The sequence below is a fragment of the Lasioglossum baleicum genome, chromosome 9 (assembly GCF_051020765.1).
Source record: "Lasioglossum baleicum chromosome 9, iyLasBale1, whole genome shotgun sequence".
In the NCBI taxonomy this organism is placed as follows: domain Eukaryota; kingdom Metazoa; phylum Arthropoda; class Insecta; order Hymenoptera; family Halictidae; genus Lasioglossum; species Lasioglossum baleicum.
In genome coordinates this window covers 4,349,110-4,368,038 of record NC_134937.1, presented here as the reverse complement: position 1 = coordinate 4,368,038, position 18,929 = coordinate 4,349,110, and the positions used below count along the sequence as shown (strand labels likewise).

General features: G+C 38.2%; 1 protein-coding gene across 20 annotated transcripts in view; it reads left to right on the top strand.

Moving 5' to 3' along the window:
- Sls (sallimus) overlaps positions 1 to 18,929 on the top strand; it is a 335,820-nt gene that overhangs the window by 301,880 nt on the left and 15,011 nt on the right. For 19 of the 20 annotated variants that reach the window (XM_076431149.1, XM_076431143.1, XM_076431152.1 and 16 more), the window contains 13 exons: positions 284 to 309; positions 1,183 to 8,098; positions 8,867 to 8,914; positions 9,005 to 9,118; positions 9,199 to 9,351; positions 9,846 to 10,209; positions 11,070 to 11,385; positions 12,466 to 12,754; positions 13,618 to 13,686; positions 13,801 to 13,933; positions 15,538 to 15,974; positions 16,240 to 16,509; positions 18,192 to 18,570. In XM_076431149.1, the coding sequence (XP_076287264.1) occupies positions 284 to 309; positions 1,183 to 8,098; positions 8,867 to 8,914; positions 9,005 to 9,118; positions 9,199 to 9,351; positions 9,846 to 10,209; positions 11,070 to 11,385; positions 12,466 to 12,754; positions 13,618 to 13,686; positions 13,801 to 13,933; positions 15,538 to 15,974; positions 16,240 to 16,509; positions 18,192 to 18,570 (9,514 nt within the window). The remainder of the gene's footprint in view (positions 1 to 283; positions 310 to 1,182; positions 8,099 to 8,866; positions 8,915 to 9,004; positions 9,119 to 9,198; positions 9,352 to 9,845; positions 10,210 to 11,069; positions 11,386 to 12,465; positions 12,755 to 13,617; positions 13,687 to 13,800; positions 13,934 to 15,537; positions 15,975 to 16,239; positions 16,510 to 18,191; positions 18,571 to 18,929) is intronic. The other variant, XM_076431135.1, reaches the window with a different exon arrangement.

Here is an 18,929-nt window from a genome sequence, read left to right as displayed (position 1 = left end):
ATTACGTACAATTAGACGATACAACGTACATCTGCCATTCTACCAAATCCTATTATGCTTAACAAGAACAGGACACAAAAAGACAATACTCGACAAACATACTATACTATATCTTATACCGTGTATACAACTGTTTATGCCAATTATTATTGACCAGCCAATTGATCCGCTTTTAAGCGATTATCTCGATAAGCTATTTAAGAAGTGCCTAGGAGAGCTGAGTATCCATTTAAATTAATCTCTGGTTTATATATAGATTTAAAGCATTCTATTGTTATTCCAGATGTCGCGGAGAAGACGATTCAACAGGTGAGCTGGTTAACAGTTTATTTTATAATGTTGACGTTTGTGAAATGTCATTTTATTTAGGTATACTTTACGCGCTTAGAGCAATTATTTAATAATTATTACATTCTGAACAAATGTTCATGTTAAAGTTTTATACTTCATCTGATTTTATTAGCTTTGTTATCTTATCTTTTACTCTGAAGAAAGTATACTGAATGTTGTAAAATACTTGTGGTATATACTTTTCTTACTGGTCATAATTTATTATCATTATTATTATTATTTTACGGATTATGGTTGATTAGCTAGATCACACATTAAAATTACCGTATTTTACAATTTACGAAGCTGTTGCAACTCTAGTGATTTCCAAAATATAGAATAAAACAAAACATCAACACCAGTGTATTGATGAGACGATACTAATTCAACGATAACATTTTTTTTTTATTGTAATGATTGTGTTTATGGAACTTTTACCAATATCAGCGTGACATTTTTCTGATTGAAATAAAACCAAACATGTGTGTGGCACAATTTAAAATGATACCAAACCAATTTTGCAAGTATGTATGATCAAAATTGTATCGCGTTTGATCTCACTTGAATCAGCAAAATATCACAAAATATGTCGATCAAAATTTCATAATAAAATAATTAAAAACAAAAAGGTTTTGTCATTGTATTAGTATTGTTTTATCAATATGTATATCTAATCCCGTATCACATTACACTTCTCAGCGACCGAGCTTCGGTACCCCTACCAAAAAAATGAATAATAAATATAAATATAAATAGTTCGCAAAACTACTGGAAATGACATTTTCACATACACAAACGTATTGTTGGCTTGGATTATACGTATGCTTATAACTGGTTAATTAATGCAATTAGGAGGAAGTCATCGAGGAAGTCAAAGAACTTACGGTGGCCAAGAAGGTCCCGAAGAAGAAGAAACCAGTCACAGCAAAGGATGAGGTGACGGAGGAGATCGTTGAAGAGATAACGATCGAAGAACCGGAGAGGCAAAAGGCTAAGCCAATTGTGGAAGAAGAGGAGACCGTAACAATAACAGAGCTCGATGTGAGGAAAGCGCCTAAGAAGAAGAAAGAGGTAGTTATAAAAGAAGAGGAAGAGATCTTTGAAACGATTGAGACACCCACGCAGAAGATCATAAGGAAAAAGAGGCGACCGATGAAGAAAGGCGAAGAGGAAGTCGTGGTCGAAGAGATCATACTGAAACCTAGAGAAGAGACCATTGAAATGGAAGAGCAACAGATCGTCGAAGTCGTTGAGACACCGACGACGAAGATTATCAAGAAGAAGAAGGCCGTAACGAAAGAGGGCGGAGTTCCTGAAGAGGAGATAGAAGAAATTCGTATCGAAAAGCCACAGAAAGAGAAAGCAAAGCCTCTCGTTGAAGAAGAGAAGGAAACGGTAACAGTAACAAAGGTAGAGTTGAAGAAAGCCCCAGAGAAGCCGGAAGAAGTGATCGAGGAAGAAGAAATAATAGAAACCATCGAAACACCGACGAAGAAGATTATTCGAAAGAAACCCAAGGAGAAGAAGGATAAAGTGGTGGAAGAAGTAATCGAGAAAACAATAGAGGAAGCCAAGACTATGGAAGAACAAGAAATCGTGGAGGTAATTGAAACACCCACAAAGAAAATCATCAAAAAGAAGAAGGCTACAGTGAAGGAAGGTAAAGTTACCGAAGAAGTGGAAGAACTTGTTATTGAGAAGCCAGTAAAAGAGAAGGCTAAAGGAGACATCATTCCTCAAGAAGGTGTGGAAATCACGGAGATTATTACGGAAACACCTGTCGAAGAGCTTAAGGAAGAAAAGCCTAAACCGAAAGAAGCCAAGCCCTCGGAAATAAAAGAAGAGAAGGCAAAAGTGTCGGAAGTAGTAGTGAAGAAAGCGCCTAAGAAGAAGAAGACAGTAACCGCGGTTGAAGCGGAAGAAACTGAGGAAGTCGTGGAAGAAATAAAGCCCGAGGAGCCTAAAGAGGAAAAAGTGAAGCCAACTGTTACAGAAAAGGAAGGTGTTGAAATCACTGAAGTAGTTTCCGAGGTGACCACGGAGGAGATTCCTGAGAAAGTAAAACCGAAGAAGAAGAAGGCAACAGAGGTTGAAGAGAAGGAAGAGAAAGTGGTTACCAAGAAAGTGCCAGTAAAGAAAGCACCCAAGGAGGCTGTCCCGGAAACGAAAGAACAACCAGAGGAAGAGGTGCAAGAACTGGTTCCGGAGAAGCCGAAGAAGACCAAGGCGAAGAAAGAAGTGATTCCATCGGAGGGTATCATAACAACAGAAGTAATCACTACTACCGCGGAAGAAGAGTTAGAAGTTGAAAAGCCGGAAGAAGACAAAGCTATAGTGACTGAAGAGGAGCAAGAAATTTCAAAGGTGGAAGAGAAGAAGGTCACTGTTAAGAAAGCCCCGAAGAAGAAGCTGAAACCAACGACAGCTGAAGAGGAACAAGTAGAAGAAGTTGTTGAAGAAATAACACCGGAAGAGCCGAAGAAGAGAAAAGCGAAGAAGACAGTGATACCGAAAGAAGAGATAGAAACAACTGAAGTGGTCACTGAGGTTACGACAGAAGAAATAAAAGAGAAAAAACCGGAAGAAGAAAAAGCTGTTCCTAAAGAGGAAGAAAAGATAGAAGAAGAAGCTAAGGTCACTGAGGTTACTGTTAAGAAAGTACCGAAGAAGAAAAAGAAGGAGGAACCAATCACAAACGGCGAGGTAGTCGAAGAAAAGCCGAAGGAGAAGGAAATCCCCGTGGAAAAACCAGAGGAGAAAGAAGTTCCAGAAGAGAAGCCGGAAGTGGAAGAGAAACCGAAGGAAGAAATTCCTGAGGAGAAACCGAAAGTGAAGAAGAAGCCGAAGGAAGAAATTCCAGAAGCGCCAAAAGAGGAAGAGGTTCCTAAGGAGAAGCCAAAGGACGAAAAACCGAAGAAGAAGAAAATACCAGAAAAGAAGCCTGCTGTGATAGAACAGGAGAAAGTCGAAGAGAAAGTGGAGGAAATAATTGAAGAGAAGCCGAAGAAAGTGAAGGCCAAAAAAGAGGTTGTCCCGAAAGACGCCGTAGAAACCACTGAAGTCGTCCCTGAAGCGGTACCGGAAGAATTGCCAACGGAGAAACCCAAGGAGCGCAAAGCTGTGCCCGTTGAAGAAGTAGAAGAAAAGGTAGAGATAAAGGAAGTACCAGTAGAGAAGGTTCCAGAGCAAGAGGAAGAAGTGCCCGAAGAGAAACCTGTTGAAACTGAGAAACCGAAGAAAAAGAAGAAGAAGAAGCCTACTAAGAAAGATGAAATCGAGGAATGGGTGGAGCCTGAGTACGAACGACCTGTACTAGAACCGATGCCTGAGAAGATCCAATGGGAGCCAGCGAAGAAGAAGAAGGAGAAGAAAGAATTACCAGCGGCTCTCCAGAAACTGGTTCCTCAGAAGATCGAGAGGAAGAAGATCACACCTACGAAACTGAAGTACTCAGAGCCTACAGAAACCATTCAATTCGCCGCTATTAAATTAAAGAAAGTGACCACCGTGAAGAAGACTTCTGTCAGTGAGCCGAAGTTCCCGAAAATCATGTTGCGCAGTAGGCTAACGTTCGTTGGCGATTATCCGCCAGAATTGCAGAAACCGAAGATAACAGAGTTGGAAGAAAATCCAGTACAGACAGGAATTCTTTCCAGGAACACGGAAGAAGCCCTGAAACTACTGAAAAGGAAGGTTAAGAGGGTGAAACTTTCGGAGAAGGAAATAGCAGAATTGGAGAAACTGGATCTTGAGTTCGAAGAGTTGAAGAAGGTTCCCCTGGAAAAGATCGAGGATAAATCGATATACGAAAGACCACCGAAGAAACCAGCAGAAAAACCGGAAGAGCCTCAGAAACTGGTTATAGGAAAAGGTAAAGTGCCAGAAGAAGAAAAGGTCGAACCTGAGAAAGTTAAACTGAAGAAAATACCGGAAACAAAACCGGAGGAAGTTCCGGAACCTCTCAAAAAGCCAGTGAAGCCGGAACCAGAGGAGGAGGTCAAACCGGAGAAGAAGAAAAAACCGAAGGTAAAATTGGAACATGATGAACTTAAACCTTTGGACTTTGACAGACCAGAACTCGAGAAGTATGTACCTGAAGAGTACGAGAAGCCAGAGGAACCATCACCTGAACCAGTACCAAAGCCGTACGAAAGAGAACCAAGGAAGAAACCAGATCAAGAGGTTGAACAGATTCCTTTGATCAAAGGTGAACCGAAACCACCTGAGCCGACTGAAGAACCAGAAGTCAAGTTCAGAATTCCGCAGAAAGATAAGCCAGAGGAGGACGTGGAAAAGATAACACTGAAGGGCTGGAAAAAGGACAAACCTGAAGACGTTGGCGAAAAAGAGTTCCCAGGAAAGGAGGAAGAAGAAGCTCCGAAGGTTCCGAAAGAGGAGACCGAAGATGTTACGATCAAACGTAAAACAAAACCAAAGAAACCTAAAGAGAAGGCTCCTAAAGAAGAAGAAGTAACGCTGAAGAAACCGGAACCTGAGGAACCTGAGAAGGTGCCAGAGATAACGGAAGAACTAACGTTGAAAAAGGAGCCTGAGAAGCCTATCGAGGAAGCTCCAGCTGAAGTAACGATTAAGAAGCCAGTTATAGAAGAAAAGGTGGTAGAAGAGGAAGAAACAATAACCGAAGTGACTATGAAAAAGAAACCAAAGAAACCAGAAGAAGTTGTAGAAGAAGCTGTCGTGAAAAAACCAAAGAAGAAAGCTGTCAAGGAGGAAGAGGTTGCAGAAGTTACGATTACGAAACCAATTGTTGAAGAAAAGGTGGTCGAAGAAGAAGAAGTTAAGGAAGAAGTTGTGATAAAGAAGAAGCCGAAAGAGAAACCTATTCCCGACGAAGTTGTTGAAGAAGTAGTGGTTAAGAAACCAGAAGAAAAGGTACCGGAAGAAGTAACCGAGGAGATAAAGAAGCCGAAGAAAAAGAAGCCGGTGGTGGAGGAGGCAGCCGATGAGGTTACAATCAAGAAGGTTGTGGTGGAAGAAAAGAAAGAGGAAGAAGTTCCAGAAGAGGTTACTTTGAAGAAAAAGAAACCAAAAGAGAAGCCAGTTCCAGAAGAAGTGTCGGAAGAAATTACTCTGAAGAAACCGGAACCAGAAGAAAAGGTGAAGGTGCCTGAAGAAGTAAGCGAACAGGTTGAGCTGAAGAAACCAAAGAAAAAGAAGCCGGTGGTGGAGGAGGCTGCTGATGAGGTTACAATCAAGAAGGTTGTGGTGGAAGAAAAGAAAGAGGAAGAAGTTCCAGAAGAGGTTACTTTGAAGAAAAAGAAACCAAAAGAGAAGCCAGCTCCAGAAGAAGTGTCGGAAGAAATTACTCTGAAGAAACCGGAACCAGAAGAAAAGGTGAAGGTGCCTGAAGAAGTAAGCGAACAGGTTGAGCTGAAGAAACCAAAGAAAAAGAAGCCGGTGGTGGAGGAAGCTGCTGATGAGGTTACAATCAAGAAGGTTGTGGTGGAAGAAAAGAAAGAGGAAGAAGTTCCAGAAGAGGTTACTTTGAAGAAAAGAAAACCAAAAGAGAAGCCAGTTCCAGAAGAAGTGTCGGAAGAAATTACTCTGAAGAAACCGGAACCAGAAGAAAAGGTGAAGGTACCTGAAGAAGTAAGCGAACAGGTTGAGCTGAAGAAACCAAAGAAAAAGAAGCCGGTGGTGGAGGAGGCTGCTGACGAGGTTACAATCAAGAAGGTTGTGGTGGAAGAGAAGAAAGAAGAAGAAGTCCCAGAAGAGGTTACTTTGAAGAAAAAGAAACCAAAAGAGAAGCCGGTTCCAGAAGAAGTATCTGAAGAAATTACTCTGAAGAAGCAAGAACCAGAAGAAAAGGTGAAGGTGCCTGAAGAAGTAAGCGAACAGGTTGAGCTGAAGAAGCCAAAGAAAAAGAAGCCGGTAGTGGAGGAGGCTGCTGATGAGGTTACAATTAAGAAGGTTGTGGTGGAAGAGAAGAAAGAGGAAGAAGTTCCGGAAGAGGTCACTTTGAAGAAAAAGAAACCGAAAGAGAAGCCGGTTCCAGAAGAAGTATCGGAAGAAATTACTCTGAAGAAACCGGAACCAGAAGAAAAGGTGAAGGTGACTGAAGAAGTAAGCGAACAGGTCGAGCTGAAGAAGCCGAAGAAAAAGAAGCCGGTGGTGGAGGAGGCAGCCGATGAGGTTACAATCAAGAAGATTGTAGTGGAAGAAAAGAAAGAGGAGGAGGTTACGGAGGAGGTTACTCTGAAGAAGAAGAAACCGAAAGAGAAACCGGTCCCGGAAGACGTGTCGGAAGAAGTTACCCTGAAGAAACCAGCGCCGAAGAAGGAAGTGGAGGCTCCAGAGGAAGTCTCCGAGAAAGTGGAGCTGAAGAAACCAAAAAAGAAGAAGTCGATAGTGGAGGAAGCTGCTGATGAAGTCACGATTAAGAAGGTCGTGGTAGAAGAAAAGGAGGAAGAAGAAGCTCCAGCCATGGTGACTTTGAAGAAAAAGAAACCGAAGGAGAAGCCAGCTCCAGAAGAAGTGGAAGAGGAGGTAACTCTGAAGAAACCAGTGAAGAAGGAAGAGGAGAAGGCTCCGGAGGAAGTGTCCGAGAAAGTGGAGCTGAAGAAACCAAAGAAAAAGAAGTCGATAGTGGAGGAAGCTGCTGACGAAGTCACGATTAAGAAGGTCGTGGTAGAAGAAAAGGAGGAGGAAGAAGCTCCAGCCATGGTGACTTTGAAGAAAAAGAAACCGGAGGAGAAGCCAGCTCCAGAAGAAGTAGAAGAAGAGGTTACTCTGAAGAAACCGGTGAAGAAGGCAGAGGAGAAGGCACCGGAAGAAGTTTCTGAAAAGGTGGAGCTGAAGAAACCAAAGAAGAAGAAGCCGGTGGTGGAGGAAGCTGCCGACGAAGTAACCATTAAGAAACTGGTGCCCACAGAAGCTGAAGAAGTTCCTGAAGAGATCACTATTAAGAAGAAAAAGAAACCTGAGAAACGACCATCTGTCACAGAGGAGATTGAAGAAACTGCAGTGACCCTGAAGAAAACTCGAGCTCCAGAAAAGCCGGTCGAGGAAGAAGAAGTGTCGACCGATGTACAAATAAAGAAGAAGAAAGCGCCAAAGAAAGTCGAAGAGGTGGCTGCTGACGAGCTTACCATTAAAAAGATCGAAGAGATCGAGCAACCCGAGGAAGAAGAAGAAGAAGAGGTACACGAATTCACCGTCAAGCGGAAACCACCGAAGCTGCCTCCGAAGCCGATCGAGGACATTTATGAAGATGTTACTCTTCGCAAGCTGCGGCCGAAGAAGAAGCCCAGGCCAGACATCAAGGAGGTGACTGAGGTGGAAAATGTGACGTTCCGGCCTCGCAGCACGAAGACGAAGGAGGATGTGGAGCAGGAGTTCAAGATATCTTTGAACACTTATGAAGAGGAAGACATTTCGATGTCCGGAAAGGTCCGATTGAAGCCGAAGAAACGGCCAATGACGTACTCAGAGGAAACCGGCGAGGAGACGATCAGGATTATGCAGGAAATAGAGGATGATTCCGGTCCGATCATAGAAGAAATCATAGACGAATCGGACGAGGAAGCCAAGGACGAGTACAGCATCGAGGAATTGGAGACCGACGAAATGAACTTGCCACTGAGACGAAAGAAGAAGAAGGTACCTAGGCCTTACAAGGTCGAGGATGTCGAAGAAGGCGATGTCAAGCTCAAGTTGAAACGCGAAAGGAAGTACTCGGTTGAAGAGACTGACGAGTCCCTGGCGCTGAAGCTTAAGAGCAAGAGACGCGTGTCCACGTACGATGAAGGTTCGACGGAATTTTATGATTCACGCTTTCGCAGATAACGATTTAATCCAATTGTAACATGCTTTCAGCTAAAGTAGACATTAACGTTATGCATCAGACATATCGAGCTTTTGTGAGTATACTCGCCCCTAATCTTCCCTTGCCTCTAAACGAGAAATTTCACCTTGTCCCATGCTTCATAATCCGCTGCGAACGAAAGCATATCGGTACTCCGTATAACGTACTTTAATAAAATAGCAACGAAACGCTTAATTGCAGATTCAACACTACGCCAAACCGCTTAATTTGATTCGCTTTCATCTTACGCGTACAGAGTGTTCCTGCGATTGTAGTAAGATCAGGAAAGAGGTGATTCTTCATAGAAAAATAAGTTGAAAATGTAAAATAAAATTTTTGAACGTAAGAATATATTTTCGACGATAACGAGTTTGAAAATATAGTGTTCGATTGGATAGGAATTGGGCACTTTTTCTTCAGCTGTAAGAAAAGCTGACGAATTAGAACTAAAAGAATTCAAACTCGTTTCTCGCGAAGCAAAATCTCAAAAATGCAAAAATTTTATTTTACTTCTTCTATTTATGTTCTCATGATAAATCGTTCCTTTCGTGAATATACCACGGTTACAGAGACATCCTGTATAATAAATGAAAAATTGGTCGCTGAAAAATATCAATTTGAAGTTGTAGAATGTTTTGTAATTTGTATTATGTATATTAACTAATCCCTTGATACTATAAATTATTTACTTAAATACCTATAATATTGTAGAAGAGGCAACGCTAAGTATCACCAGAGAGGAGGAGATTTCAGAGGAAGGTATGTTCATTATATACTTTTTAATATTTTGAATTGTGTTTTGATACTCAATATATTGTAAATTCTCTAATTTTCTGCGCAATTTTTCAGATGAAATCGAGTACGTTGTCCGCGATGGCGACACAATGTTCTCGATCTGCTCGTACGTGGCAGAAACTGACGAAGCCATTAACCTCGTGGAAGGTGAAAGGGTTTACGTTATTGGTATGTTTATGACTATTTCGTCTTTCTATAAATTATTGCAATGATGTGCGAAAATAAATGTTCGTGTCATGTTTGCACAGATCATATCAACCAGGACTGGTGGTTCGTGAAGAAACATCTTACAGAAGAGAAAGGATGGGTCCCAGCGCAGTATCTTCTCAACGAAGCACATTATACTCTCTATTTGCAACGCAAGTTACACGAAAAGATCGACAAATTACCAGTATTTGAAAGTAAGTTCATTTTTATTTATATGTAGTCCTTAAGTAGTCTTTCATAAACGACTTAAAAAGTGCAACAAATCAATTGCTGTATACAATAGTAACTTTTATCGAATTCGCAAATAGAAATCAAACTTGCTTTGTATTACATATAAGGAACTTGTCAAATGTCAAATCATCAGACTTCTTTTTCCTCAAACTTTTTGTCTCCAACTTCCTTCAAAGATTCAAAAGCCAATTAGCGCAAGTCCAATTTTCTCATAACAATTTATCGGAACTAAAGCGTTTAGTTTTAGTTCGCTTTTTTGTACTGAAGTTTGTTTAGATATTATCTGTTAATGAATATATTATTCGAAACCTTCATATTCGCAGGTATCGTTTACAACTAATTTTTGAAAGTCTCAATTGACTCCGTTTTCGTTCTCAAAGACTTACATTGATTGGCTGTTTAATAACTTGTCGCATTCACGTCAGCAATAAATAATAAATATGTTTTTCAATGACAGAGCCTGCGCCTGGTGAACAGGCGTCAGCGCCAAGGTTCATCGAGAAACTGCAACCAATTCACACACCGGATGGCTATACCGTTCAATTCGAGTGTCAAGTGGAAGGTGTACCGAGACCACAGATCACTTGGTTCCGACAAACCGCAATCATCAAGCCGTCTCCTGATTTCCAAATGTATTACGACGAAGATAATGTGGCCACACTGATCATCCGAGAAGTGTTCCCTGAAGATGCTGGTACCTTCACCTGTGTTGCTAAAAATGCTGCTGGATTTGCATCTAGTACCACGGAGTTGGCCGTAGAGGCACCTCTTTCTGATCATGGATCGGACCTGACTGGACCATCCAGAAAGAGTCTATCGAGGTACGTTTCTTTATAATTCAGAAAACTTAACTCTTTGCACTTGGTGACCCGGAGGGAGAGAGAGAGAGGCGCCAGTAATAATTCTTATACAATTATTCTAAATATTTGTTGCATTGTTAAATCTGTATTCGATAAATTACTGAACGCATTTAATATTTTAATAAACTACTGAAAGTATTGTACGAGATGTTATATCAGTTTTATATCGATAAAATTTAGAAAATCATATAAAATGGAAATATTCTGGCTGCAAGAAAATTTCGGTTTTCGAATTAAGATAGCTCCGAGTGCAAAGGGTCAATTAAGGGTTAATTAAAGGGTATTATCAATTTTACAGTCTTTGCTGTTACGTGATTATTATTATTTTTTGTACCATAGTCTAGTCTATAGTACACAGTAGTCTACAGTAGTATAGTCGGATAGTAGTATTTATCTTTGATCGTTTAAGTTAACCCTTACGTAATAAAGTGTTTAGTCAAATTATAAGGTATATCATCCTAGTAAATAAAGAATGCTCATCGATAGATGGCGGACGTTTATACGCTTTTCAACTTTCGTAGAAAAATTTTTGAAAAGTGGAATCAAATAAAATGCCATTTTCAATGATTATACTCTCTGTAGATAAAAAATAAATAGAAACCGTGCTACATTCTGTCGAACTTCATATTTTAATATGTTTTGAAAATCGTGACAAGCCATAAATGCGTGAAGATCTACAGTCTACTCGTAAAGAATAGATTTTCATTGGCTTTTCGAAATTCATTTAATAGCTACGGTCGAATATTTATGAGACTGCTTGAAGCTGTGTGTACATTCGTATGACTTGAACTGTACAAATTTGTATAAATGTATGGCCACAGAGAATCATCCCTGGCCGACATCTTGGAGGGAATACCACCCACGTTCTCCCGAAAACCAAAGGCGAAGTATGTGAACGAAGGCGATGATGTGATCCTGGAATGTCGCCTGGTCGCCGTACCCGAACCCGAAATAACGTGGTACTACAAAGACAAGCAAATCACGACTAAAGAAAACATCAGAGTCGCGACAGAAAGCGACATGCACATGTACTGCAGTGTCATTAAGATCACCAAGGTGCAAAAGAAGCAAGAAGGAAAGTACACTATCGTTGCTAAGAACAGGGAAGGTGAAGCTACCATCGAGATTCCTATGAAGGTTTGTATATAAATCTTCAAAATTAATATCCCTTATTATTAATAAATACACATAATACACACAACATACAATATAAAATATACAATACACGATACAAGATACACGATACACGATAAACAATACACAATATACAATATACAATGTATAAATATATAGTTTTTATATTATTTATATATATATATATACTTCATATGGTTGCATATACGTATTGTATATAAAACCAATACATACATATACATAAAACAGTATATGTATACATAAAATAGGGTGTCTTGTATACAATGGACAACCGATTAGAAAGAAATTCTACACGCAAAAGTGAGACGAAACTGAAGAATAATAGTTTTTTGTTTGTCGCATTCTTTTCGAGAAAAACTAAAACTCCAGACTGAAGCCTTTCAGTAACAAGCAGTAGAATCGGTAGGTCATGGTCAGACGCTCCAGACGATTCCTATCGTTCCTATCGAATAGCGCATGTATTCGCTGAATTTTCAAACTCAATCTACTCGAAAACGGAACGTCAAATGATAAAATTGTATTCTTCAGTTTCGTCTCACTTTTGCGTGTAGAATTATTCTCTAATCGGTTGTCCATTGTATGCGGGATACCCTGTATATCATAAATTATATTAATATTAGGACAACCATGCACTGAAAGTGACTAATTAATACCTAAGAATAGTAAGTGTTCTCGAAAACATCTTTACAATCTGAATAATTGTAAAATAGAGAATCCGAAATCCGTCATTCTAATAGGTATGGTTGTTCTAATGTTAATAAATACACTAACACGCTAATAAATAATCAACTTTTTTTAATAAATTGGCAATATAAAATAAAGAAACATGAACAATCACGATATCTTTCAATTTCCAAGTCTGCTGAATTAGTAAAAATCAAGATTTGTGACTGGATTTTTCATTTACGAAGCAGTAATAGGCATTTTTAAACACAGAAATGAGTATTCAAAGTAACGCGAGAATGAAGCATGCTAAATGCTAATTCTAAATAAATATTCAAGATGGCCATCGATAGTAAACGAATTATGAATACTTCTGTTAAATAATAATAATTTCTGTAGGTGAAGACCGGCAAACAAGAACCACCAGAGATTCTTGAACCCTTGCAGTCGTTTGTAGTCAGAGAAGGCGAGACTGTAGTATTATCGACTCAAATAGTCGGAAATCCGGCGCCCAAAGTCACTTGGTACAAGAATGGTAAACCACTGAAGGGTCTAACACCGAAACAAGATGGCCACGTGAACACACTGACACTTATTCAACCCCAAGTGTCGGACACTGGAGATTATTCAGTGGTGGCTACCAATGATCTAGGCACAGTAGAGACGAAAGCAACATTAACAGTTGAAAGTAAGAGTTTTATTCAGTTTAGTTTACAAAATTTATTAACTGTTTGCTATAAACAGTTTGTATTAACTATTCAATGTCGCAGAATGAGTGACTGTGGACATTTATATAAATTTTTACATTTGGGAATATATAACTCTTCAAATGGAGCCATAGCTATATTAACGTTTAACAAAGGCTTATAATACTTTAATGATTTACTATAAATGAATAAAATTCGTAATTGTACCATTTCACTTGAAACAATAGCAACAGTATTTGTCATCAATCAGTATTGAATAATAAAAATCAATATATTATAACTAGACTCCAGATTTTATGCATTTATAACAGAAATGAGCGAGTGCAATTTAAAACAGTGAAAATATTGAAAGACTTTAAGAGTATTAATATATTATACTCACCACATTAAAATTATCAATGGAGAATATAAATTTATATTTAGCTCCTACGCCTTGCAATTGATGCACAAACTTTTTATTTTGCATAAACATCCGGAGTCTAATTATAACTGTTATACTACATACTTCGAATGTATTCGAAAGTCAATGTAAAATATAATTTTGTTCAGAGAGCGTCGACCATCGAAAATTTATTTCTGAGTACTACAAATTTCATAAACTTGTGCAGTTTAGTAACTTTTAGCTTGTTTATATAACTTTAGTCAAAAGTAGACAGAAAATCATTCAAATTCATTTTCTAGAATCTCACTTTACTTTGCAGAGTTGTATACTTACTAACTATAAATTTTTGTACGATATTACATGGTAATATCAAATCTCCGGTTTTTATTCGAGTGTATTAATTCATTTTACATCACTGCTTATATTAATGCCGCAATATGCTTCGCTAATATTTTTTTCCAGTATACCTGAAGTCTTCCCTTACCATTAACATGCAACAGCACTCGTACGAACACTACGCTGTGACCAAGGGTAGGATATGCTTTTGCTTTGACTTGCTGCAATTTATATTCCATTTCGAATATATCGATGATCGAAACGGATGAGGTTTAAGTAAAATGTGGAATATGTAATTCTTTTTTCTAGAAATACCAAGCGGCGCTCCAGAACCTCCACTCTTCACGGAACGGTTCCAAGAACTTACTGTTCCAGAAAAGGGTACCTTCAAACTTGTGGCCAAGGTTACCGGAAATCCTGTGCCGGAAGTCACGTGGTTGAGGTACAGTGTTTTACTTAAATGTCCTATGTCCTATATAAACTACAATTGATTATATGTATAGCACATTTACCACCAAGGTTGTTAAACCGTAAATCTTTATACAAATTGTCAATTTCCAAGAGAAGCAAGATCCAAGATGATATATTATTTTACTGATTAAAAAGATTTTTATGATAAATTTAAAGTACGAACGCTAGTAACGTCCGTCAAGTTAAACTTGTTCTTGTATTTTACAAAATTTCGCCACAAAGTGTGTAAGAATTCGCCGTTTAATTTCCCTTTTTAATAGGACAAATTATACATATTATCATTATAATGTTGTTTCATTAATCATGATACAAATGGAAAAAATCGTAAAGTAATTACCACAATAAGTAGAGATTACAAGCAAGAACAATGAATATCATATTTTTAATTGTGTCACGATTTAAAACTAAAACTAGTTTTTCAGAATAGTGAACGTGCTAATTTAAGGAACACATGCATAACTTTAAATATTAGAAACAAACCTTCCAATCGCTTTTGGATAATATAATTATTAGATTCCGGATTTTGTGCATTTATGACAAAAGTGAGTAGGTGCAATTCAAAACATTTATTTAGGAGTACATATTAATATGTTATGTTCACTGTATTAAAATTATTCGTGGAAGATATAAATTTCCAGTTAACTTCTCTGTTTTACAATTGATGCACGAACTTTTCATTTTACATTTTACATAAAGATTCGGAGTCTAATGATCACACTGTCCAACGCCAAATTTGTTCCACAACTACTGTTGGGTGGTTCTTGTTGAGTTTTTTCGCGCTGATTCTGAATCTGTTCTTAATTTTTTTCCTAGACGCACAGTTTTTGAGAAACATGACTTTGAAAAAAAACATATTTTTCAACTTTAAACAAATATTGTGGTGTTATTATAAAAGATATTGAATTGTTCTTTATAGCAAAAGATTCTGTAGACTTTCCCGAATACAGCGATATCCAATATTAATACATTATGATTGTTTAAACAGCGTAGACCCATTTTTTCGACCCAAAATCTAGTAAGATTCAAGTTATTTTCTAGTTACTAGAATCTCTTACTAGATTTTGGATCGAAAAAATGGGTCTGCGCCCAGACGTTGTTTGTCCTTATACGAGCATATTTTGAGATGGATGAGGGCTCATTCTAAAGAGGAAGGTTAGATGCAGCCCGCTGTGCCTCATCGTATCAGTCAAAAAAGTCTTTCAGAGACAGAAAACTGCATTGAAATCTGCGGGTGTTTCTCTAGATTTTTTCTCTACTTTGGCCCCTCATATAATTATTAGATATAAACATAATCTCGTTAACCTCATGGCTGGAGCGGGCTGCATCTAACCTTCCTCTTTAGAATGAGCCCTCACCCAGCCCAAAATTTGTTCAAATAAGGTCAAACAACGTCTGGGCGCAAACCCATATTTTCGACCCAACATCTAGTAAGATTCTAGTTCCTTTCTAGTTACTATCTGAAGGTATCCTACCCCCTTAAAATCGGCGACTAAGATGTGACCTCTCCTTGTAAATAAAAGTTAAAAAATTCGTTTCGATCCGAAGCAATAATGTCTTCAAATGTATTATTTTCAGGAATAACATGCCTTTGGAGAAATCTCCGAACATCACAGAGACATACGACGGCGAGAACATAATCCTCGAGATTCGAAACGCTAATTCGGAGATAGACGCCGGAGATTACAAATGCATTGCTAGCAATCCTGTTGGTAAAGCTTCGCACGGTGCAAAGGTCACGGTAGACGTCGACAAAGTAACATTCACGAAGCTGCTGAAGGAAGAAGTCACCGTTGATGAGTACAAGACACTAGAATTAACCTGCGAGACATCTCACACAGTTTCCACAAAATGGTGGCACAATCACAAAGAAGTCAGTGGCATGGATCATCGCGAGATCATTCAAGAAGGACATGTACATAAATTGGTGATCAAGAAGACCAGTCCTACGGATGAGGGTCTTTACGAGTGCACTGTTAAGAATCAATCTACGACCAGCAAAGTCACTATCAAAGGTAAACATTTATTAATTATTTACTATACATTCATCCTATCATTATTGATTTATATGTATATATGTTACGGTAAATGTGATTAATTTCTATTTTTGTGTGTGTTTTTCGTAAGGTATTTCTATTTTAATTCTATAATTTAATTAATTTCAACCTTACTTCTACGGTGATTATCTCACAGAGTATTGTATAGATATTTATCATTAGTGCAAATTTATTGTATAGGTTATTACTGAACTTTAATGTAATTTTTCATTCATTTTTACAGCCACTAAACCAGAATTCGTGAAGAAGTTAGAAGATTTCGAAGTGAAGGAACGCGAGGTCGCCATTTTGGAAGTTGAAATTACATCACAGACCGCCGATGTCAAATGGTTCAAGGACGGAGAACCATTGAAACCCAGCAAAGAAAAATTAGAATTCGTCAAAGACGGCACTGTAAGAAAGTTGCTAATTAGAAGTGCATCAGTACACGATGAGGGTGAATATTCTTGTACCCTGTTGGACCAAGAATGCTCAGCGGAAGTCACTGTTGTCGGTGAGTACTGTCCTTTCCCGTAAACATATTATGGAATAAAATAATCCTCTAAAATAATATAAATCTTATTACTAAACTGCGGAAGTTTATGCAATTTTCAATTTTTCGAGACAATTTTTAAGAGGGGGGACCAAATAAAATATCCTTTTCAGTGGTAGTAGCCTTTGTAGATCTGAAATATATCAAAATTTGACTAAATTCTATCGAAGGATATAGTCTGGCATTTTTTAAACATTTTCAGAACCTATAAATTCATAAAGATCCGCGGTCTACTTATTACTATACAATCTCGCATTTTCTTAATGTTATTACATTTTCTCAGTTTTGTACAAGTAAATTCATATAGTCCTACAGTATAATTTTTATTAGATTTTTATATAATACAAACAGTATTAAACATGTCGTTAAAAGTTAGGATGTGGATCTCTATGCGAAATAAACATTGTTCACATCAATTTTATGAAATTAAAGTTAGATAAAAGTATATATTTCTTTTTTAATCATCTTGAAACTTCAAAAGTAATATAACGATATCTTTCAATTCTTCTAATGTCTTTTCAGTTTTGCATTTGATCTATTCATTTTTGTCATGAATACATAAAATCCGCAGCCTATGCCTATCTGCAGGAGGGGGGATATTCGTTTTTCGTAGATCCTATCGTTTACGTTTTCCTAGATCTAAGCTTTACTGTATCAGACTGATCGAAGATTTTTCTATATTTTATACTCGTTAGAAATATAAAGGTGTTTTTCGTAAGGAATCACTACTTACATTCATGTATCTATTAAAAGCCGCAACGAATGTCAATAAATACGTAGTGAACCCAAAAAGTATTTCAACACTAACTTTCTCATGCTCAACAAATTATCGATATTTAAACTGGGACAATTTCGTTTCAAAAAATAGTACAACGATATAATTGGACTAATTTTAAAGCTTGAAGTCTCTACTTTCGCCATTCGTCGTTCATTTCCGTCTAAAATATTTTTACGTGATACAGCGACTGAGAAACTTAAAACGCTTTTTTGGTCCAAAATGTTACAAATTGAAACATATGTAAAAACATCCAAAAATTTATCTCGTGACTGAAACCACCGTAGATTTAAAGATTGGAGCTTCCCCTTTACAACGAATGCTTAAAACTTGATCTACGGTTTTTTCTAGTCGATTTATTGAGCTTTGAATGGAAGATGTAGTCCCATCTTTGCAGTAATATAGTGTACACGATCATACACGACTTTTGATCCTCATTTTTGTTGTACAGAACGGCAAACAAAAGCGTAGATGAAGCAGTCGTTGTAAAGGAGAAGATTCAATCCTCAAATCTGTAATGGATTCATTAAAAAAAGTTTCTTATGCTTTTACAGCTGATGTAATGTGTAACACTTCCAACCAAAAACGTATCCTCAGTTTTTCACCTGCTATATCATTCACAAATACTTTAGATAAAAATGAATGATAGTCTGCGAAAGTAGAAGCCTCGAGCTTTAAACAGAGTCCAAATTTATTATAGTACTATTTGTTGTAACAAGGTTCAAATATTGACAATTTCTCGAGAAACGAAAAATTATTCACATACTTTGTGGATCGAGCGTATTTTTCGAAGAAATCGGAAACGAATAACTTCGAGTAGCATTACATTCACGCAATCCTAAGATTTGTATTTCTCCAATGATTCCAGAATTACCACCAGAAATTATTACAAAGATGCAAGACGTGACCATAGCAAGAGGCGAGAGAGCAACTTTCGAGATCGAATTAACGAAAGGAGACGCGCGGGTACGATGGTTCAAAGACGGCCAGGAACTACAGTTCTCTGAACACGTGCAATTATCCATCGACGGCAAGAGACAGAGGCTGAAGATCTACGATACAGAACCGGAAGACGCGGCTGTGTATTCCTGCGAAGTTGGTAAACAGTCTTCATCAGCGAGACTGATTGTCGAGGAACCTGGAGTGGACTTCATCACCAAATTACCGGATGTGACTTTGGTACCGTTGAACGCTGACGCTGTCTTCACGATAGAACTGTCTCAGAATGTACCAGTCACTTGGCTCAGGTAACAAAACAAAACTATACAACGCTACATAATATAATCTATTTTTGGCTGCTCCTTAATTTACCGGACTCAAAATTTGTGCCTTTCTCCTATAAATTATGATGTATTTGGTATGTAATCCAGTAGATTTGTACCCGGGACGGCAGCAGGCCGAAGTTTCGATCCTGTAGGATCAATAGTTCAGGAGTTATGCTTGCTTAAAGTTGAGAAATCTGCAGTGTTTTTGACAGGTGCCGCCATATTGGTTTGTAGTGACGGTCACGCGCCGCTTACTGAGTTGGTTGGTGATTAGGTCGGGAGCGAGGTAAGCGGCTCGCTGTCGTCACGACAAACTAATATGGCGGCGCCCTTACCTGTCA